The sequence below is a fragment of the Protomyctophum parallelum genome (assembly GCF_964188405.1).
Source record: "Protomyctophum parallelum genome assembly, chromosome: 17".
Classification (NCBI taxonomy): Eukaryota; Metazoa; Chordata; class Actinopteri; order Myctophiformes; family Myctophidae; genus Protomyctophum; species Protomyctophum parallelum.
The window spans coordinates 24,611,080-24,631,965 of record NC_139719.1 but is presented as its reverse complement, the minus strand read 5'-3'; the positions used below and the strand labels follow the sequence as shown (position 1 = coordinate 24,631,965).

General features: G+C 42.4%; 1 protein-coding gene across 3 annotated transcripts; it reads right to left on the bottom strand.

Moving 5' to 3' along the window:
• Positions 1-293: 293 nt before the first annotated feature.
• On the bottom strand, positions 294-19,271 carry ndel1a (nudE neurodevelopment protein 1-like 1a). Of its 3 annotated transcripts, none has more exons than XM_083787869.1 (10): positions 19,172-19,271; positions 15,227-15,323; positions 10,385-10,538; positions 7,540-7,688; positions 6,843-6,979; positions 6,463-6,636; positions 5,362-5,456; positions 5,056-5,201; positions 4,177-4,214; positions 294-1,386 (listed from the first exon to the last, which is right to left on the bottom strand). In XM_083787869.1, the coding sequence occupies exons 1-10, from the start codon at positions 19,182-19,184 to the stop codon at positions 1,376-1,378; spliced, it is 1,014 nt and encodes a 337-aa protein (XP_083643995.1). In that variant the 5' UTR covers positions 19,185-19,271; the 3' UTR covers positions 294-1,375. The 3 variants fall into 3 exon arrangements, with proteins under 3 accessions (XP_083643995.1, XP_083643996.1, XP_083643994.1); XM_083787870.1 differs by having other exon boundaries at positions 4,177-4,211; XM_083787868.1 differs by lacking the exon at positions 4,177-4,214.
• Between the last annotated feature and the right edge of the window lie 1,615 nt (positions 19,272-20,886).

Genomic DNA, 20,886 nt, shown 5'->3' with positions numbered 1-20,886 from the left:
GCCTTTCCCACCACTGTTCTTGTACTTCCAAAACTAGTCACTAAGGGGCAGTGTTGACTACAAGAATGCCACCGATCAAAGAACAGCTAGGGGGAAAGAGTCCTACATTTAATTCAAAGCTTCCTGATGCACAGGTCGCAGATGCTATCAAGTATGAATACACAACACATTAGAATGCTATGCAACTGAACCACTGTTGCTATAAAAAAAATAAAAAAAATTGTATTATCTACACACAAAATGGTTCATTTTCTCAATTAAAAGCCTTGATTTAACAAGAAACAGACATGATCAAATATTTATAGTTTAATGGATGCAATCAAATTTATTTGAACATGCCAGAAAATGAAATCTTGACAAACAGGCAATATTGCACATTAATTAAACTTAAATTGTGAAAATACAGGGTTTGCACAAGGTCAAAGTATACCTGCTTGTAACGTACAGTACTGAACACAGGTTTTATGAAATCTAAAAACAAAAATCCAACATTTGAGCTTCTATCAACAATAAAAGCATCAAACCACACTGAACACTGACCACAGCACGCATGTACCTATAAATAATGATCAATATGACCAATACTGTACACGTCATATATGGTTCAACAGAGCACAGCTAATATTTACTTTCCCTTTCATAGCCGTTTTGGACACAGCTATAAATAAATCAGTATGACAGTTATTAACTGTAAAAAATAAAAATAAATAAAATAAAAAACAAATAAAATAATATACTGAAGGCAAACTGTGCCCTTATAAAAAGAAAAAAATACTAAGAACTAATTACAGTTGCATAAAGTTTCTGTCTTTGGACAATATGTTGCATGTTGTAACTTGTAACAATTTCAGTGACTAAGCAGGACATGTCATGTCAGTTGAGTGTGCCTTCTTGATACATGAAGACAATATATAGCACGTTTAAATATATACACCGTACAGACGGGGACCTAGGTTTGGAGCATGACCAAAGCACAAGAATTGTGTGTGTGTGTGTGTGTGTGTGTGTGTGTGTGTGTGTGTGTGTGTGTGTGTGCAGAGAGAGAGAGAGAGAGAGAGAGAGAGAGAGAGATAGAGAGACTGGGAGAGAGAGAGAGAGAGACTGACAGAGAGAGAGAGAGAGAGAGAGAGAGACAGAGACAGCGACTGAATGTGCAGTGATGGCAACGAGGCCCCCTGTTATAACTACGTCAGTGTTGTATATTACTAGCCATCAGCTTGTAGCGTCTTTGACGGAGGCTTGGTTGTCCATGACATACTGTATGCTCTTGCTTCATACTTGGGCCTGGTGGGGATACTGTCACACTGTAGTGAGGGGCACTAAGAGACAGAGGGGGGTGCGGTCACAGCTGTCAGACTGCCAGGTTCCAGGCCGTTCACTGCCCTGCTGTAACAACAAAACAACAAAAACAACAAAAACAGGGACACAAGGCAAGGTTACTAGTTGATTGAGCCAGCCAGAATCGCTGTTACTACGAAGCAAATGAGCTCATGTGACTCATGAACTGGTCTCTGGAGTATTACCATACTCACAACATACCAATTAAATTAAAATTAAAATCTTGTCAAAACGTATTAAAGCAATGCTACAGGACTCAGAGCCACTAATGAATACGGATTAAACGTGAATTAACAGATGTGATTATAGGAAGGGAAAATCAACACGACATGCCAGCCAGGAATCGTTTTTCTTGTTTTTTAAACCGTCACCTGCCCCAACTGCCAGGCAGCGCCTCTGCTAAACAACCCACAGGAGCCATTATAATAGTCCATGTAAATGTCGTCCCCATCAGGCACATGGCCACTTTCCAGTGGCTGCTGCCAACATATAGGGCGACGCGTTGACCTGAGAAAGCCAGCAGGTCACTTGTCAATCTGTCCACATTAATCCCCCCCTTACAGGGTAGCCGCGCACACATGCTGTGCTGACATCAGTGGATCTCGTGCAATGTGGAAGAAACGTTTGGCCATGGCTACAAACAGCCTCGGCTGCCTGGAGAGCTTGAGTGGCAAGTTACTTTAACCCATTTAGACCCGAGGACGATTCTACAAATGTCTTCTAAATCCTGACAGTTTTCTGAAAAAACCCATGTTTCTATGTCAGTGGTTCTCAAACATTTTCATGTCAAGGCAGTGATGTAAATAGGTTTTCAATGTAATGAGTCCCGAGATGTTAGGAGTCATATATTGCATTTTTACAAATTGCAGCATTTAACTCCCATTTAATTTTATATGGTGTATATATAATGTGGTAATATTCATGTAGAAAACGAAATTATTATAATAACTAAAGCTAGCAAAATAAACTATAATAAAAAACAGTACAGTAGTGCATCCCGTGGATGCAGAGGTCGTTGTTTTATTGCGTCCCTTAACTATAAACAGTGTTTAAGGATGCAAAATGCACCCAGTTTTAATCTCTGTCAAGGATTATATGTAATTGGCTGCAGACCCCCATCTGAAATTGTTCCAGGGACCCCCCAGAAGCAAAGATTTTAGTTAAAAAGTTCACTGTGAAAGAATATATATTCAAAGAGTTGCACTACATTTTCACGATTTTTCAAAAATAGCAGACCTACAAGCGTAGTGCGGACTGTGCGGCGCTACGAGCCTGTAGATCTGGTATTTTTCCAATAGCTAAAGTATAACATAATGCTTAAAACACCAAAAGGGGTTCCCGCCCAAAATGGGTCAAATATGGGAATCACAATCACAACATCATCACGGATGTATGCCGTACCCCCTACATCCAATGAAGCCTGCTACTGGATTTCTAGATCCGAATAAATATGTTCAACCCAACACCTTTTCTGCATTGCAATGAGAGAATGCCCTTGTGTGTCTGTACCCTGCACCTGCATGCTCAGCCCTCACACAGCAGAAACACTAGCTGGGACTGGGAAGGGAGCTGGTGGCAAATACAATGGACGATATTAGAGTGACACAGCACAAACAGCCCAGATGACTTTTGATACATTTGTGACAGATCCACTTACTATATTGCTTTCTTTATAATATATCCATAATATATTGAACTTAGTATTGAAAAACCAAGACCTCTAGAAATAAACTTTCCAAAAACATAATGAACAGGGTGGGCTACCTACTGTATACTTAGGCCAGTTGCAATGCAGAAGCAACACACGCCACACGGCGAGCAGACAGACAAAAGGAATGAGATGGTATTATATTAGGTTAGATTAGTGCTAACAAAGCAGTATAGCAGAACTCCCCAAAACCATCACCACCACCTCCACCACCAGGGACTGGTTAGTGGCCAACGTTGCATCTAGCCTGCAGTGATTCTATCTATCGGTGTATGTGAGACAGGAGCCTGGTTAAAGTAGCGGCTGCATGCATGTATAATGCGTCATTCACAATGGCAATACAGTTCCCAAAGACCCACCCCCGCCTGCCTGTGATCGGCCCCCCCTCCTACTAGTAAGAATTAGTAGGGTGCCCGCAACTTGGTCGCCTGCTGGTCTAATCATTAAGCCCTAACCACACCAAAGGGTCAAGACGGTTTTAGGTTTGTCCCTGCGGTGTGTGATATGTCTTGTTGCACGTTGACCCATGGAATTCAATGGCCCAAACCACACCAAAGGGTCAAGAAGGTTTTAGCGTTAACTCCTTGCATGGTGACCCTTTGGTGTGGTTAGGGCTTAATACTCGGAAACCACACCTCCCGGGTTCAGATACCGCTCTAGTTCGGACTAGTTTCTTTTTTTTTGCTGATAAAGTATAGTTTTAGTCCACGACAGAGAGGCGCCGTCTACAGTATCTAGCGAACTTGATCTGCGAGAGACACCACAGAGCGAGCTAAAGCGCGCAAGTTGCCGTGTCGAATGTTTCGAAGTTCGCTAGAGCTGACTCAGTTCGAGTTGCAACCCGATATGGACAGAATAGCAAATCCTCATCCCCCAGAGTCCCGCAAGTAGGGAAAGTCGCGAGGGGGCCTTCACCATATACTGGTACTGTTTCCATTCTCGCGAATGTGACACATGACTAGAGGCAAAGCCGTCCCGAGTGCGTCACAGACGTTCGGTAGGCCAATCAGAGGCAGGCGGGGACGGGTCTTTGCGAAACAGTATTGCAGTTTTGAATGACACGTATTGTACAAGTTATAATCACCCCCCCCCCACACACAGGTAATAACGGGAGGAGGAACTGAGATTACCCAGAATCAAGGCAGGGAATATCACCCTCTCTCTCCTGCTGGGGAAAAACAAACAAACAAACAAACAAACAAACACAAACAAAACAAAACATACAGAGGTCTGAGACACTCCACATCTCCTCCGTCAGTGTCAAAGGCCATAACTGTCCCATTGCCTATGGTCACAAAAACATACTGTATCCATCCATGCTCAAACATTGTGCAGTGCAGTTAGTTGAATAAAATGGCAGGGCTACTACCGACTAGTCACATTACGTTGCAGCGTTCAGAGTATGGGTTTTATGCCATTCAGACTATGGGTTTTATGGGAAATTCTCCCACTGGCTAAGGAAGCAGCCAATCATGAAAAGGTGTCTACTACGGTCGCTACTAGAGGTAGTAGTGAATGTAGGCCAAGATGCTTTTCAAGCACCTCAAATAATAGCAGAAATGCAATACAGTGAGGGCATGAATAACAACAAGGACTTTAAAAGCTCAACTAAAAGCAAAAGTGTAGAAGTAGGTCTTGAGCTGGGCTTTAAATATGTCTACAAAGGCTGCCTGTCAAAATGTATAGTGGGAGTTTGTTCCACGCCGTCAGCACGTAGAAGCAGAAAGCTTCTACGGGCTGATGCCAAACAAAGTTCGATGCCAAACAAAGTTTGGCATCGACCAGGTTAACGGTGCCGGAGATTAGCTGTACACGGATGGATGGACGGACAGACGGACACACGGACGGAGTGCAAAACATACTCTCCTCATGCCTTCGGCCTGGAGGAGACAATAAATCAAGTGTTGGTTCTCATTTGTCACACATGACTAAGACATGAGTCAGTGTTTGCAGAAATGGAGCAGGTGTGGGTCGGTGGCTGCGTGGGACAAGGCTTCAGTTTTACTCACGCTTTATCGAAATACGATGTGTGGAGCGACTGGGAGAACTTAGCCGTGTTTGCATTGATCGCGTTTCCATTGTCGAGGGCGTACGTCCTCCTGGCCTTCTGGTCTTTGGCGAAGTTCCTGCAAGCAGCGAGCTTGGACTCCAGAGCCTGCAGGGGGATGAAGAAGACGCAAAGACAAGAGACAGTAAGACTCTCCCGCCATGTTGGGAAAGCAACTTAGGCTTTTGATAAAGCAGGAGAGACATTAGTGGCAGGGTCGGCGTCAATACCGAACATGAGAGGCAGAGGCTCAGATGGAGTGACTCACCCCTACTTTCCGGAGTAGATCACTGACAATGTTAAGGGCCGATATTCTGGCAGAGGGAGTCAGCGGCGAGTTGTTGCTGCAGCCGTTTGATAGCACTGGGGTGGAAAGTAGAATGACAGTCATTCCGATATGGCTCATTGGCAGGTGATGAGCTCACACTCGCAAATAAAGTTCAGAGGAGTAAGGCAATCGATGGAACCACTTTATGGGAAATGCATCGGCATTCCTTCTTAGTATGCTACAGGCAATAGCCTGAAGTGATTTAAGTTTAAGGGATGTAAAAGGGGGCTCCCACTTCGAATGCTATCAATACATTGAAAGGGACAAAAATCATGTTTAATCAGAGCATCGATTGATCTTAGTAGCCGTCTACTGACCTACCAAGATCTCAGTAGCTGCATTCTGTGCGTTGATCACGGCTACTGTTTTGACAGCAACGACGTGCGTTTTCAACTGACTTACGTGGCCGGTTAAGACTGATATGAGGTTAGGGGACTTACGTGACCGGTTAAGACTGATATGAGGTTAGGGGATTTACATGGCCGGTTAAGACTGATATGAGGTTAGGGGACTTACGTGGCCCGTTAAGACCGATATGAGGTTAGGGGACTTACGTGGCCGGTTAAGACTGATATGATGTTAGGGGATTTACGTGGCCGGTTAAGACTGATATGAGATTAGGGGATTTACGTGGCCGGTTAAGACTGATATGAGGTTAGGGGACTTACGTGGCCGGTTAAAACTGAGGTTAGGGTTAGATTTATTGTTAGGGTTAGTTATGTCGGACAATGCACGTTGTCACTGTCAACTGTAGCCGTGATCAATAGAATGCAGCATACTGAGATCTTGGTAGGTCAGTAGACAGCTACTGAGAGCCTTCAATGCTCTGACTAAATGTGATGTTTTGTCCCTTTCAATGCATTGATAGCATTCGAAACGGGTGAAGGGGGACAGCTTACAAAGATAAGGAAGCATGAGTTCAAGTCCGTTGGCGGAGGGTGTGTAGAGCCCAGGATCACATTAAATAATTGACACAGGGGTGAAAAATGGGTTACAAAAAAATGGGATAAAGATTATATATATATTTAAAAAGAAAGATACCTGTAGGGTTGGCAAAGGCGTTGTCCAGACCCTTGCCCAGTGGCGTGGCAGGGAGGGACAGGGAGGCCTGCACGGCTGTGTCCATCTTCTCATTGTCCTGAGTGGGCGAACTTGGAGCGGACAACCTTATGTCTGTCTGCCTTGACTCTCGCACATTGAGCTCCTGACGGAGGTCTGTTAACGAATAAGCAGGACAACATTTCTCATGATAAATGCAGTATCTGGCAGATTAAGAAAACATGCATTTAACCCAGAATTAGGCTTCAGTGGGGACACAAATGACAACAAATCATACATGAGAAAGCAGTACTGTAGTTGAAAAAGCTGTAACACATGCAAATGAGTGGCTTGGCGTTTAAAAAAATGCGGTGAATATTCACCTCTGGCCTCGTCCTTGAATCTCTGCACAGAGACCAGCAGAGACTCCTTCTCATCTAGCTCGCTCTCCAGGAAAGCGTTCCTCTCTATGGCCTGGTTCAGACGTTGCTCAAAGTCCTCCAGAGACACGATGGTAGCCCTGCGCAAAATAAGTCATGGAAGAGCTGTAGAACTGGGCATGATCATTTCAAATCAATAGCACGAGAGAAAGCACAATATCGTGAAAAGAACATAGAATGAATCAACATGTATCAACACACACACACACAGAATGAATCAACATGTATCAACACACACACACACACACACACACACACACACACACACACCATCTGCCAATTAATGATCATGACAACAAATTAGTATCTCAGGCATCTTTAGCAGCAACATTGATTTAAATCCAATTATAACAAACACATCCATTTGAGCCACCTGCTCCCAGTAATTAGAACAGACTTTTGGTTCATCTGAATAGAGTGCGCAAGGAAGCATCAGATTATGTCATGAGTAGTAGGGCTTCTGAAGAATTACGTGTCATGAGTGCTAGAACGGAATGTCATCAGGTGAATGGATTGAGTATACGAACGATCAAACAAAAATGGATACACACACAAACAAGACATACACAGCGGAAACCATCACTGCATCTAAACAAACGGTGCGGGGGATTAACTTGTGTCTCCTGGAGCTCCCACTGACCTTTTGGCTCTCTCGAGGTCATCGTTGGACTGCTCTAGCTCTCGGACATATTTGTGGAGCTGGTCCTTGATGTTGCGGGTCTGGCCAAGGTCATCCTCCAGGATGGACACCTGCTTGTAGCTCTGAAGATACTGTTGTTCCAGTTTCTCCTGGAGGGGATGTATGGGGGGTGCATGGATTAAACGCTGAATACATTTCCCAAACAAATGTAAACTTATGATTTAGTAAAATGGTTCCTGACGCCATACTGCCAACCAGGTGAAGACATCACAGACTGAGGCTTTAACGTTTGCTTTTATGAAATATCCGAGGCCCCTTAGGGATTTATGGAAGATACGCTTCTGACCATATTGCACTTAAAATGCTCTAATCTTTAAAATAAATAACTTTTAAAGTTGTGCAGTCAAGGTGTCTGCATGCATCTGCATTGAGAGCTTGTAGACAGGTCATTTTCGCTCTGTGCCATGCTTCCATAGACCATAGAAGACATGTTGGCTGCTATTGAATCCAAATCAGTCGTGGCGACTGAGAACGTTAATCCATGGGGGTGTTCGCCTGTGACCGTTTGCAACTTTGCATGTAAAATCAACCTCCCCAAACAGACTGAAATGTTATTATCCATCCAGTTTTCAGAGACTCTTCTGTTTCTACCATTCTCAGGCTAGGCTGGGAATATTGATGCGTGACCTATATTCCCACCAGCCCAGGCCCAATCAGCTCAATAGATATGCCTGTGTTGTCTGACCTATATGTGCTGTTGCTGTCGCGTCAGAATCAATTACCACCAGGAGACAGTACGTTTGCCCTGGAGTGTCATTCAGAGGATTTCTTTATTAACATGGCGGCAATATCTATTAACCACTTATGGCATGTTCAGAAGGTTTAAAAATAAATAGCTGCTCTACAAGCTTATCAAGGCATCACACGATGCAATGCGTTGTGAGCTTGATGATCTGCAATCTGTTTTTGGAATGACATTATAGCCACACATTGAACAGAGATGCCAGGGTTAAACACAAGAAGGCTGCATGTGAGTGCGTCATTAACTGTAAATGCAGAGTAAATCTGGACTGGACAGTCAATTATTGTGCACGGAGAGAGATTGTATATTCTGGTGATGCAAAGGCATAAATGTCACGTGGGCATGAGTAACCAACAGGACATTTTAGTTTTGTGTGAACTGTGCAGTCTACCATTTGCCCTGAATAACCAAGCAGATGAAATAGCTGGTGCACAATTGCACATCTGATCATCGCAGGTGGCTTGGTTCTCATGGCTGGAAACGTAATGCAAACACAGGCACAGAGACGCGTTACAAGTAACCCACCCCCCATGTGCTAATTATGGAGCGAGAGCACGCACGTAACAGAGGCGCTGTGTGATACATTATGTATGAGTTTCGTACAAAGTGAACACAGCTGGAATAATCAGGCCATTACTGGCACAGAACAGCTAGGTGCCAAATGCTGCTCGGCAGGGAAAACATATACTCTTGCTTCAGGAAGTGAGATTACCATTTTGATTACGGTCCATATGAATTCCTAATTCGGAGCCATGGCCATCTCCAGTACTCATCGGGATTGACGATTTACGTGATATACGTCATGTCAGAATCAGACATAGGGCAGAACACTGGGATTGTATGTCAGAGTATGTATTGTAACTATGTATTTGTATGTATTTTCTGGGGTACAGTATTTTGTCCATGGGCCTGCTCTCTCTGCTATGGCCCTTCATAATCCAACTGTATGGGCTCCTCAGCTAAATAAATTAAAAAGGACACACAAACAAAACCACCCAAGGGAGCAGTGGTTACAATGCGATTACTCTTCTGCAGGAGACTGAACTGCAAAGATTCTTGAGTGCTATGAAAAAAGAAACTTTAATAATTTAAGTCAAGGGTATGGATGAAGACACACTGTACAGTGTACACGCTGGTTAAGTTGGAAGCGTAGCCATTGAAACCCTATATAGTACACACTGTACTTCATTGTACGTCAATAGTAATACCGTAATAGCTGATCTACAAGCTCCGAAAGAATGCATCGCAGTGCGACGCATTGTGCATTACAATGTATGCTTCAGTGTCGCACACCAACGGCCAGACACTGCCACTCGTCAGTCGAATTGTCTTCCTAAAAAACTATTTGACGCAATGCCAGGAGTCAGGATCAAACCAGGAACCGTTCCGATACAGACTGCTCCGTCTCCAGAGCTGCAGCTGCCACCCTTCAAATCGTACGGCACAGGACGCATTAACTGGCAGCTCTGGACTATCTCAATTGGATTTTGTTCACAATAATTGAATGAGTCAGACCACATCAGGATATCTACAGGTTCTGGATGACCATGCAGGGATGCTATGGGCATATTCAGGAAGAGTAGCAGCTTCTCATCTCAGAGCACTAAAGTCATGCTCTTCACCAAAAAAGACATTTGCACTGATAAGACTGTTTGCACAGGTGGTACGATTCACTTACGTCGCGATTCGATACGATATCGATACCTAGGGTGCCGATTCAATTTATATTGTGATTCGATTCGATATTGCGATTTTAAATGGGTTTTTTTGTGGCTTTCACCTTTATTATATATTTTTTAAGGAGGGACAGTAGGCTGAAAGGAAATGGGGAGAGAGATGGGGGGGAAGACATGCAGTAAAGGCCATCGGGATCGGGAGTCGAACCCGCGGCACACTGCCAGACTGGATTGCCAGCCAAGGTGCCTGGACCACTGAGCCATGGCCCAGGCCATTTATTGCCTGGGCCATATATATATATATATATAACCTATATAAACAAATGTAATTATTCCTCAGTCTAAAAACGTCCTTCCGAAGCCACACCTTGATGGAATCCAGCTCGTTCTTGAGCCTGTGGTTCTCAGAGTGCAGGTCCCTCATGCGGTGCTCCGACTGGCTGAGCTGAGTCTCCAGCTCTGCCTCCAGCTCCCTGCTGCCCTCCTGGAACTCCACCAGCTCCTCCTGGGCCTCCTGGTAGCTGTTGGAAAGAGAACATTAAGACATCAAGCTGGACATAAAGAGGGCAGTATACAAACGGTTGGCAAGTACCAACTATGTCACCACAAGGAAAGGAGGACAGCACATTGGGAAAGCAGCCTAGTGATGGTTATTTTTTTATTTTATTTTTCACTCCTTATTTGACACTACCTAAATACTATAGAAAGTCTCAAAGTAGCATTCATGACTCCAATGCTGCATGACTCCATAGCATAGCTATGCAGGGAAAACTAATAGTTTAAAGGGTGATGTAGCTCTGCTAAATGAGATTGTCTGTTAGGATGTTTGTCACGTTATTATCCATCCATACCCATCTTTACCACATAAGAAGAAAACCACAAAATATGAACTGTTAAGTAGATCAATAAAGCTTCTCAGATGGATAATTACTTCTGTACTGCAGTAACCTTATTTCTCATCTCATTATTTACAATCTAATGAATATATTTCTAGTCCTGTTAGAACAATCACTATAATGTATATGTCTAGGCATATTCCTTAAGGTTCACTTTTTGTAATCGCAAAAGGTTCATCAAATTGAGCATCTTAACTGGAGGTGTATTATACCGTGTATACCACCATATAGACCACCATATTAGTCCACTAAGTACTGTACATATTGTACAATCAACCACAAAAAAAGAAAAACACACAAAAAAGGCGAGCAGATATTCTGAACCAAGAACCAAAAAAGAACGCCTCAAACATGTTTTAATGTTTGTATGTTACGCTCATTCACCTTGTTAAAACGTGAGGTTTTGGCATTCAATAGGTTCTCCATTATATACCTTTATTGAAAGGATAAACCCCTTGAGATGTCTCATCTCATTTTAGAGGGGGTTCTCAACACAAATGAACAGTACATACAATACATACAGTACACAAACAATACAACAGAACATCCATTATACGTATACACACACAGAACAAAAGCTCTCCCAAAGATAGCCACTACCACCCCATCGATTCAACCCATAAATAACAGAGTTCTTGTGGAAGAAATAGCATACTCAAAGCACAATAAAACCATGAAAATGAGCAGAGTACATATATGCGGTACCAACATGCAGATGTAATAATAATAAGCAGAGTCTACATGCATGTTGGAAAAAGAGGCAGCACTTAGTTTGTTGTGAGAAGACACCGCAGTCCAAGAGAGATTAGAGATTAACGAGATTAGAAGCATGAGCACGGTGTTAAAAGATGAATGAAAATCGATTCTTTAACTACATTGAAAGAAGTGATAGATCTAAGCGAACTTGGTAATTCGTTCCAATCAGATGGTGCTTTAAATTTGAATGCACGGCGACCACTTTCCTTTATTATCCTGGTGGGAAGCATAAAGTAGGGATGATCAGTATACCTTAGGCTTAGGTTGTATGATGGTGTGTACGGAACAAGCAATCGTTTCAGATACTGAGGATAATTAAACGAGCAGATATTCTGAACCAACAACCAAAAAACAAAGACGCCTCAAACATTTTAATGTTTGTATGTTACGCTCATTCACCTTGTTAAAACGTGAGGTTTTGGCATTCAATAGGTTCTCCATTACAAAAACAGTGTGCCACGGTGCCACCACCATTCACAGTGGCTATAAGGGAGAGCAGACTCACTGGTTGTTATGCAACTTGTCGGTTGAGTCAGCCATGGAAGAACACACAGACAGAAGCATCTAAAAATGGCAGCTGGTATGCTAGTAGTGCTGGCATGTGACCGGAGGTGCTGGGGGTGGGGGGCATGGAGCCAGGGTGGTCAGAAACACTATTTCCCCCGATGCTCAACACTGGTGTAAAATAACTAAGTACATTTGCTTAAGTACTGAACTTAAGTACAGTTTTGAGGTATTTGTACTTGTACTTGAGTATGTCACATTTTCCGTACATTTACCACTACATCTCAGAGGCAAATATTGTACTTTTACTTCACTACAATTATTTGACAAATTTAGTTACTTTGTAGATACATTAAAACCACTTCAGCTCTACACACATTTCAGCCATTTGAAAATAATATATATATAATATTTAAAATATTTTCAAAATATTTTTATACATTTGAAAACTTGAAATGGGACATTCTTGCATAATGAGTAGCCCACTTTTACTTTTGGTACTCTAAAGTACATTTTGCAGTACACTTCTACTACCGGACTTTTACTTGTTTTACTTGAGTATTTCTATGTTGCAGTATTGATGAATGCAGAGCCTATTCTGAACTTTGAACTGGTTTTTACTTGGCTGAACCTGGGCAGATATATCCCTTTGTTCTCAGCAAAACATAGAACCCTCTCCTCTTATATCAGCCGCGATAGACTAAAAGAAATCCGGTTTGACAATGGATTAGTTTGTAGGAAATACGCATGCTCCGTTTTGTGACAAAAAAGAGCATACATACATGTACCGCATTTTTCCTGCATTCATGTCTTCCCTCCATGCAAATGTCTTGGCCGAAAATAAATTATCTATGAACTCATAACACATTGCAACTTGTATATCTGCTATTTTTGCAGACAGTTGCTCCATATTAGAGACACTAGGGATCAAGTGGGTAAGCAGCCCCACCGGTGTTTTAAAATGATAATTATTTATTTTATTCTCTCCCTCTTCAATTTTCCCTCTTGTTAACCAGAATGCTTGCTCGCTTAATAATTTCATAATAGTCTTACATAGAAATTCCTATGTTCTCTTCAAGTCTCATCTCATACACGAAACCCACACATGTCTAAAAACGAATCGGTAAAACAAAAATTACAGTGTGAACTTGAAGTTGCAATCCAATACTGCAATGCTGTCAGGGTCAACAAAGTACCTCATTCATACCCCACACACACACAAAGGATGTGACCCTTATCTTCACTGACTATCAAAGAGCCAACTACCGGTAGGTGAAAAGCAAAGCGAATTTCCTGACTGGGTGTGTCTGTTGTCCACCGAGACCTTTCGTGACTATCACGTACTGCAACAGGAAAATGCAGAGTACAGCTAATTTTATCCAGGCTTAAGAGTGTTGTTCATTATCTTTAGCTACAACAATAGTGGGAACCCTATGACATCAAGTTGCATAAACCCATTCATAGACATGCGGGCAGAGACACAAAGGCATGAAAGCCTCTTTCTTATGTTCAACATGCAATGGGATCCATTCCTTTAAACAAGGTTTTCAAGGAAACTCTGTATCATAATAGAGCTCTTTCACAAGGTCGAACATGATCTGCTACGACTGATCTTTTATCGAAAGCGAGTGAGAACGTCAGGTTGACGACGATTTGTTATTTAAGTAAAAGTATCAATACTGCAACTGTCTGCATTAGTGCAATATACTGTAGAAATACTCCGTTACAAGTAAATGTCCGGAATTCAAAATGTACTTTTTTGAAAAATGTATCAAAAGTAAAAGTACTCAATGTCTTATTTCAAGTTTTCAAATGTATAAAAATCTTTTGAAAATAGCAGATATACAAGTGCTCGCATCGCAGCGCATTGTGACTGTGAGCTTGGCCGAAATGTATAGGGCTGAAGTGGTTAATGTATGTTTTGTGATAATCTACAAAATAACCAGTAAGTAAAGTTTTCAAATAAATGTAGTGGAGTAAAAGTACAATATTTGGATCCGAGATGTAGTTGAGTAGAAATAAAAGTATTGGAAATTGGAAATACTCAAATAAAGTACAAATACCTCAAAATTGTACTTAAGTAAATGTACATTTCCACCACTAACGAAAGCCAGACGAGACAGGTGAGTCTCCGCTGAGGCTCCCAGGTGTGGATGTTACGTTTTTAACTTTCTTTTTAGCAAAAGGCCGATGCACACCTCAGAAGGCTAGTGACAGGTGCGTAGGGCAATAGAGCATACCGGTACTTAAAAAGGGTATCTTTGAAAAACAAAGAAAGGGTCCCGCACACTGTCAGACACTGTTCAGAACCTGTATTGGATCGACCCTTTATTGGGTCGACTAGACCTTCATCAGGACAGACAATCGATTGTCTGTCCTGATGAAGGTCTAATCGACCGAAACGTCGACCCAATAAAGAGCAACATTTTGGCAAGTGTCTGACAGTGTTTTTTGTGAATTACCAGAGAGCTGAAAGCAAGTCAAGTCATCCCTATACAGTATGTGTCAGTATGTCTATGGGACTGTCTATATTAGTGGTCTGGCCTGGAAACCAGATGAATCTGCCATTGCAAAAAAGAAAAGCCCTCAGCACATTTGGTCTGGCACTGCTCAGTTGTGATTGGATTTCACTCCCTCCGAAGTAGTGACAGACCAAACAGGGCCCGGTATGCAGATATGAGGCTTTTTTTTGGAATGCGCTCCATGGAAATGCAGGTTCCAAACTGGCCGCATCATAATAGAATTATTTTAATGAACAATGTGACAATTACATTTCAATATTGAGTTATGTAAAATCTCTGTAGATATGTTCAGATATGTGTTGAATTGTGTAATTGAGGTATATTAAGTTAGGAGAAAATGTGTTAACGGTTAACTAAAATAAATATGATATTTAATTAATATTAACCAGCTCTGTTCTACATATCGCAGGCCTATGCAGCCAAACACATGAGACAAATCCCTGTCCAACTATCGTGCTTGGCAAGAAAGGTATGCTGATGACATGGCATGTAGCCTAATGGAGAGTGCATCATTTGTGCCTGTTAACGTACCTTGTCTTGTACTTGAGGGTAAGTGTCTTCCAGAAGTCAATTTCCTCATCTTTTGAGGAGAATTTTGGTATTATGTCTGTCTCCATGACAAACAAATCTGCGAAAACGAAATACATAAGGACATCATCACACATCACAGTCAACATCCTTCATCCAGGGCTGCTACTGGGTCTCACAACCACTAATGCAAACCTTTCGAGTTAGGAGGCTAAATTCATTTTTAAGCCCCGATTTATAGTTACTGCCAGTAACAAGACGAGGGGGTGTGTGGATAACACCAACCCTCATCAAGTCAGGGGAAACAGAACAGATCAATGACTTAACCCCGTCGAGGGGAATTAATCAAAGTTGCCTCATCCCACAGATGCCTACAGCCAAATACACCCAGGCGTTTATACATTAAAAAATCACACCCGTGTGAACTGAGTGGTGCAGCCCCCCCCCCCCCCCCCTCTCTCTCTCTCTCTCATTAGCAGGCATTGCAGCACTATCCCTCTCTCTGTTTCTGGCGCCCCCTACCCTATAGTCATATACTCGTGCTCATGGCCACATAGGCGCATACGGACATTGCTGGTTGTAGGAGTGGTTGCATCACTCAAAAAAGTGCATTATCAATTCTTCAAACAGAGATTGGAATTGGAATTGGCACAGCCTGACCAAAGCACTCCTTAATGTTCTTTAAAAACAATGGTGGGATGGATTGATAAATTATGACATGAAAGTTTCACAACGACCTCTTATCTATCCATCTCTGAGAGATTTTCCCTAATTTGACAGAACACACACACACACACACACATACCTCTTAAGTCCCTGCCATCATTGCACTTTTTTCATATATTATAAAATCAAAGATATTTAAGATTTCCCATTTTCTGTCATGAAAATTAACATCATGGTGGCGAGTGATACCCCATTTAAACACCCAGGCTTTAAGCAACCTTGCACATTCTGCGGGACAACAGCATAAGTAACTCATTTACCCTAGATCCCCTTTGTCAATGTAGGCCTATCTCTCATACTGCTGTATCTCTGTGTCCTAGATAATAAAAGTGAACTGAGGATTTAAAAAAAGAAGTGTCAGTCCTCCTATTATTTCCCAGAGGTAATGGTGTAGCAAGGAGTCCAATCCATCACAGGGACTCATAATTAGAGAGAGAAGGGTGTCTGTAGGTAAATCCTTACATACATACCAAAACAGTTCTGAGCGGCAGAGTGAAATGGGAATACACCCAATATCTAAATATAGGTCCAGTTCACTGATTATGAATGCTGTTGTCACACCAGCCTGCAGACAAAATAAAACAGCTACAGGCTGGGCTGTGGGAATCCTGTACTGTACAATGACAACATTTAATTCAACCACATGAATAATTGTATAAGAAAAGTGTCCTTTTAGAGCTGTCGCATTGCACATTGCTGCTTTCTGTTTCCCTTTTGTAGCCTAATCTAATGCTTGATTTAAATTGAAAAGTATTTTATTAAGTTACAGTATTTAGACACATTGAATTACCGGTAGTATTACAGTATTTATTGGCTATGTGAGAGTGAACTTCAACCAATACGAGTTTTTGGGGTAAAGGAAAGGAAAGGAAAGGAAAGGAAAGGAAAGGAAAGGAAAGGAAAGGAAAGGAAAGGAAATTAAGGATAGTTTAAGTTTACTAAGCAAGTCCACAGTAAGAGGATATTTATTAGTGCGTCTGTCTGGCCACCCATTAGTCTTTAAATAGGACAACAAGCAGTGGAATCCGGTTTGGTATAATTCCAACAACTCCATCAGGCCTTTTGGAAATTGACACAAAAGGCAACTAGATCTGGCTGAAACTCACAAACTCGAGATTGGCACTATGAATGGTGCTTGCATGCTATCAGGCATCAGATAACAGTACAACACGGTCTTGACTCAACAACACAGAACCTTTTCAGAAAGAGGGCTAAGAACTTGGAGAGTCGCAATTAATGAGAATAATGACTGACCAGTACATGTTTAAAAAAGCCGGAAAGATCTATATATAATTATGTCACTCGCTATTTTCAGCGAGTGACATATTGAGAGACTTCTGTTATGAACAGTTGTGCTGTCCTACTCAAGAAGCAAGTAATACTGAGCTGTAGCATCCACTTACAGACACATTGGTGCCCAGTTGCCATGCCATAAAAAACATTTGGTCACAGCCAACAAGTGGTATGCTTTGACAAATGCTGAACTGCCTAGATACAGCATATTTAATATAAACACAAACCAATTCAATATGAACACAGACACCACAGCAAAAAATTAAAAAGCCTTCTCACAAAATGTCATCTCACACAGTCACAGGCACAGCCTTCCATGGAGATACAACAAGCCTACTAACTCAAGAGCCTGCCTTACAGTATAAGAGATTGCAGTATGTTTCATTGGATTAACAGGATCTCCTCACTGGTCACCAAAAATACCTTTAAGACCCTTATGCAAGGATCATCGACTATGCATGCACCTCATGGTACCACAGCACCTCAAAGGCTCTTAAAACAAGGCTCCAGACATCCCAAAACAAACTGGTCAGGCTACTACTTTGCCTTACTCCCAGAACCCACCACACCCCTGCCCATTTTGATAGACTGGAATGGCTTAGGGGTTGACGACAGAGTACAGCAACTTGCAATGGGCCTGGTCTATAAGATTCCCTACACCACTAAGATACCCATACTGTACCTGTCAAAATACTTCCTTAATGTCAAAAGTCCAAACTCAAAACACCAGAGGCAGTTCAACAAACCACGTGCAACCCAGATTCGACTGGAACAAGGGGTTACATTCATTTAGCTCCTATGCCATTAAATGTGGAACACCCTACCAAAAATGTGAATCCCTAGACTCCTTCACAACCACTCTCAAAGAGCCCTAAGGGGCGGCTGCAATTCGAAACTGGCCCCTATTTTTCCATACTGTACACGTTATTTTCCTTTTTTGTGTATAGTGTATATTTGTGTAAGTGTATAGTTATACATATTTAAATATTCTGATGAATTGAAAATAGAGGACCCTGATGCAAACAAGTCTTGGTGCTTTTTCAGGTTTTATCCTTTATCCTTATCCTAATCAATCTTTAAAGCAATTCTCCCATTTGTTTGCCTTAAATTGGTTTTGTATTGAAACATACCATTTCCTTCACACAACTGGGTTTGTTTGATTGATTGATTGAATACTAAACCGTTTGTAAACAGTACAGTGGAACGATTGTACAATGATTGTTAAAAGAGAGAACACAAAAAGTCCCGGGGGCTTAATTGTTTCCAGACCCGGGTATTAAATTGATCAAGGGTGATATTAAATAATATGTGAGATATACTGGATCGAGTTTGTATACCTTCTCAATGGCTATTCTATTCAAGTAATGAAAATTGTGTGTTATGTCTGTGTGTACAGTACAGTACACTAAGATCTCGTCTGAGAGCATTAGGTCCAGAAACTGATGGATGAGCCACTATAAACATCGCATGAGATAGATTACTCTAGTAGTCTACAGGATGATCTCATATACTGTACTGTACACATCCACATTTCCAGGAAAATACCGACAGTATCACGACGAATGTCACATGATAAATGACAAGCAATATCTATAGCCCACCTGACACAAGCATCACCCACCATGATAACCCAAGCAGGACGACAATGAATGTTGTCGTTGCGTGTATAAAAGAATAGTCATGAAACAGAATGAAATGCGGACATAAGCATGTCAAAATAATTACACCAAGACGAAACGAATGAACAAACAGGCTATCTGCTACTGTGACAGACAGGATCAGCTGTCAAAAATGGGTGTGTAAAAAAAACTCAAAACAAGCGCCCCAACGCAACGCGGTTATCTGCTAAACGGGCTAAATTGTATTAGAAACGGTAAGAAATATCACAAAACGTCTCGCCTATGATTATATAACCTAAACATTGAGTACCTGAACATCTCATTCGCTGCCTCGTCCAAAGCGGTGATGTTTTTCAGTCCATTCCGTCTGACCGCTTGATGTTGGATGTCAGGTGAAGAATACAGCTGAGGGTTCTCTGTTCTCAGTGTCTGTCGACTCAAGATCCCATAGGCGAAAGGGAACCTCGCGCTGTGATTGGCCACTTCGTTGTGAAGACAACCAGACGGACCGTCCCACATCGCACGAGGGTGCTCCTTGTAAAAAATAAATAAAAATGCGGATCTACAAGCTAAAAACGCTCACTTTGCGACCCGCTGTTGGCTTGTAGATCAGCACTTAAAACTAATTAAGGTCCAAAGACAGTACACAGTACACAAAACTAAGGTCCAGTGAGTCAGTGACAGTACACTAGCCACTCCAGGCAGCGTCTAGTGAGCTAATCTAGTGAGCTAATTTAAGACTTCCGGTGGACGATCTCTTCAAAATAAGAGTACCCTCTAGAGTATTGAAAAAAAGTTTAATTTGCACATTAAAACTACAAATTAAGCATTTAAATGATGCTATAAGACACACATTATGTTTCTGTGTAAGAATAAGTAATTAAATCCTTATAATAATAATAATAAAGTTATCTAAATGGATAAATGCTATTCACTGGAGTGCATGGACTTTATAAAGTGGACACTGGACAAAAGACGGCTCCGCAAGGCAACTATCTGGACATACCCACGCGTTCGGGGAGATGTCCTATACCACACCCCACTCTCCGCTAAGCGGGAGAGGTGTAAAATTCACAGTAGCAGACCTTCTACTGGGGTCAAGGCTGACAAAAAGTACCGTTTCCGGACCCAGAATGGACACTGGACAAAAGACGGCTCCGCGAGGCAACTATCTGGACATACCCACGCGTTCGGGGAGATGTCCTGTACCACACCCCACTCTCCGCTAAGCGGGAGAGGTGTAAAATTCACAGCAGCAGACCTTCTACTGTGGTCAACGCTGAAAAAAGTACCGTTTCCGGACCCAGAATGGACACTGGACAAAGAGGCCTCCGCGAGGCAACTATCTGGACATACCCACACGTTCGGGGAGATGTCCTCTACCACACCACACTCTCCGCTAAGCGGGAGAGGTGTAAAATTCACAGCAGCAGACCTTCTACTGGGGTCAATGCTGACAAAAAGTACCGTTTCCGGACCCAGAATGGACACTGGACAAAGAGGCCTCCGCGAGGCAACTATCTGGACATACCCACACGTTCGGGGAGATGTCCTCTACCACACCACACTCTCCGCTAAGCGGGAGAGGTGTAAAATTCACAGCAGCAGACCTTCTACTGGGGTCAAGGCTGACAAAAAGTACCGTTTCCGGACCCAGAATGGACACTGGACAAAAGACGGCTCCGCGAGGCAACTATCTGGACATACCCACGCGTTCGGGGAGATGTCCTGTACCACACCCCACTCTCCGCTAAGCGGGAGAGGTGTAAAATTCACAGCAGCAGACCTTCTACTGTGGTCAACGCTGAAAAAAGTACCGTTTCCGGACCCAGAATGGACACTGGACAAAGAGGCCTCCGCGAGGCAACTATCTGGACATACCCACGCGTTCGGGGAGATGTCCTCTACCACACCACACTCTCCGCTAAGCGGGAGAGGTGTAAAATTCACAGCAGCAGACCTTCTACTGGGGTCAATGCTGACAAAAAGTACCGTTTCCGGACCCAGAATGGACACTGGACAAAG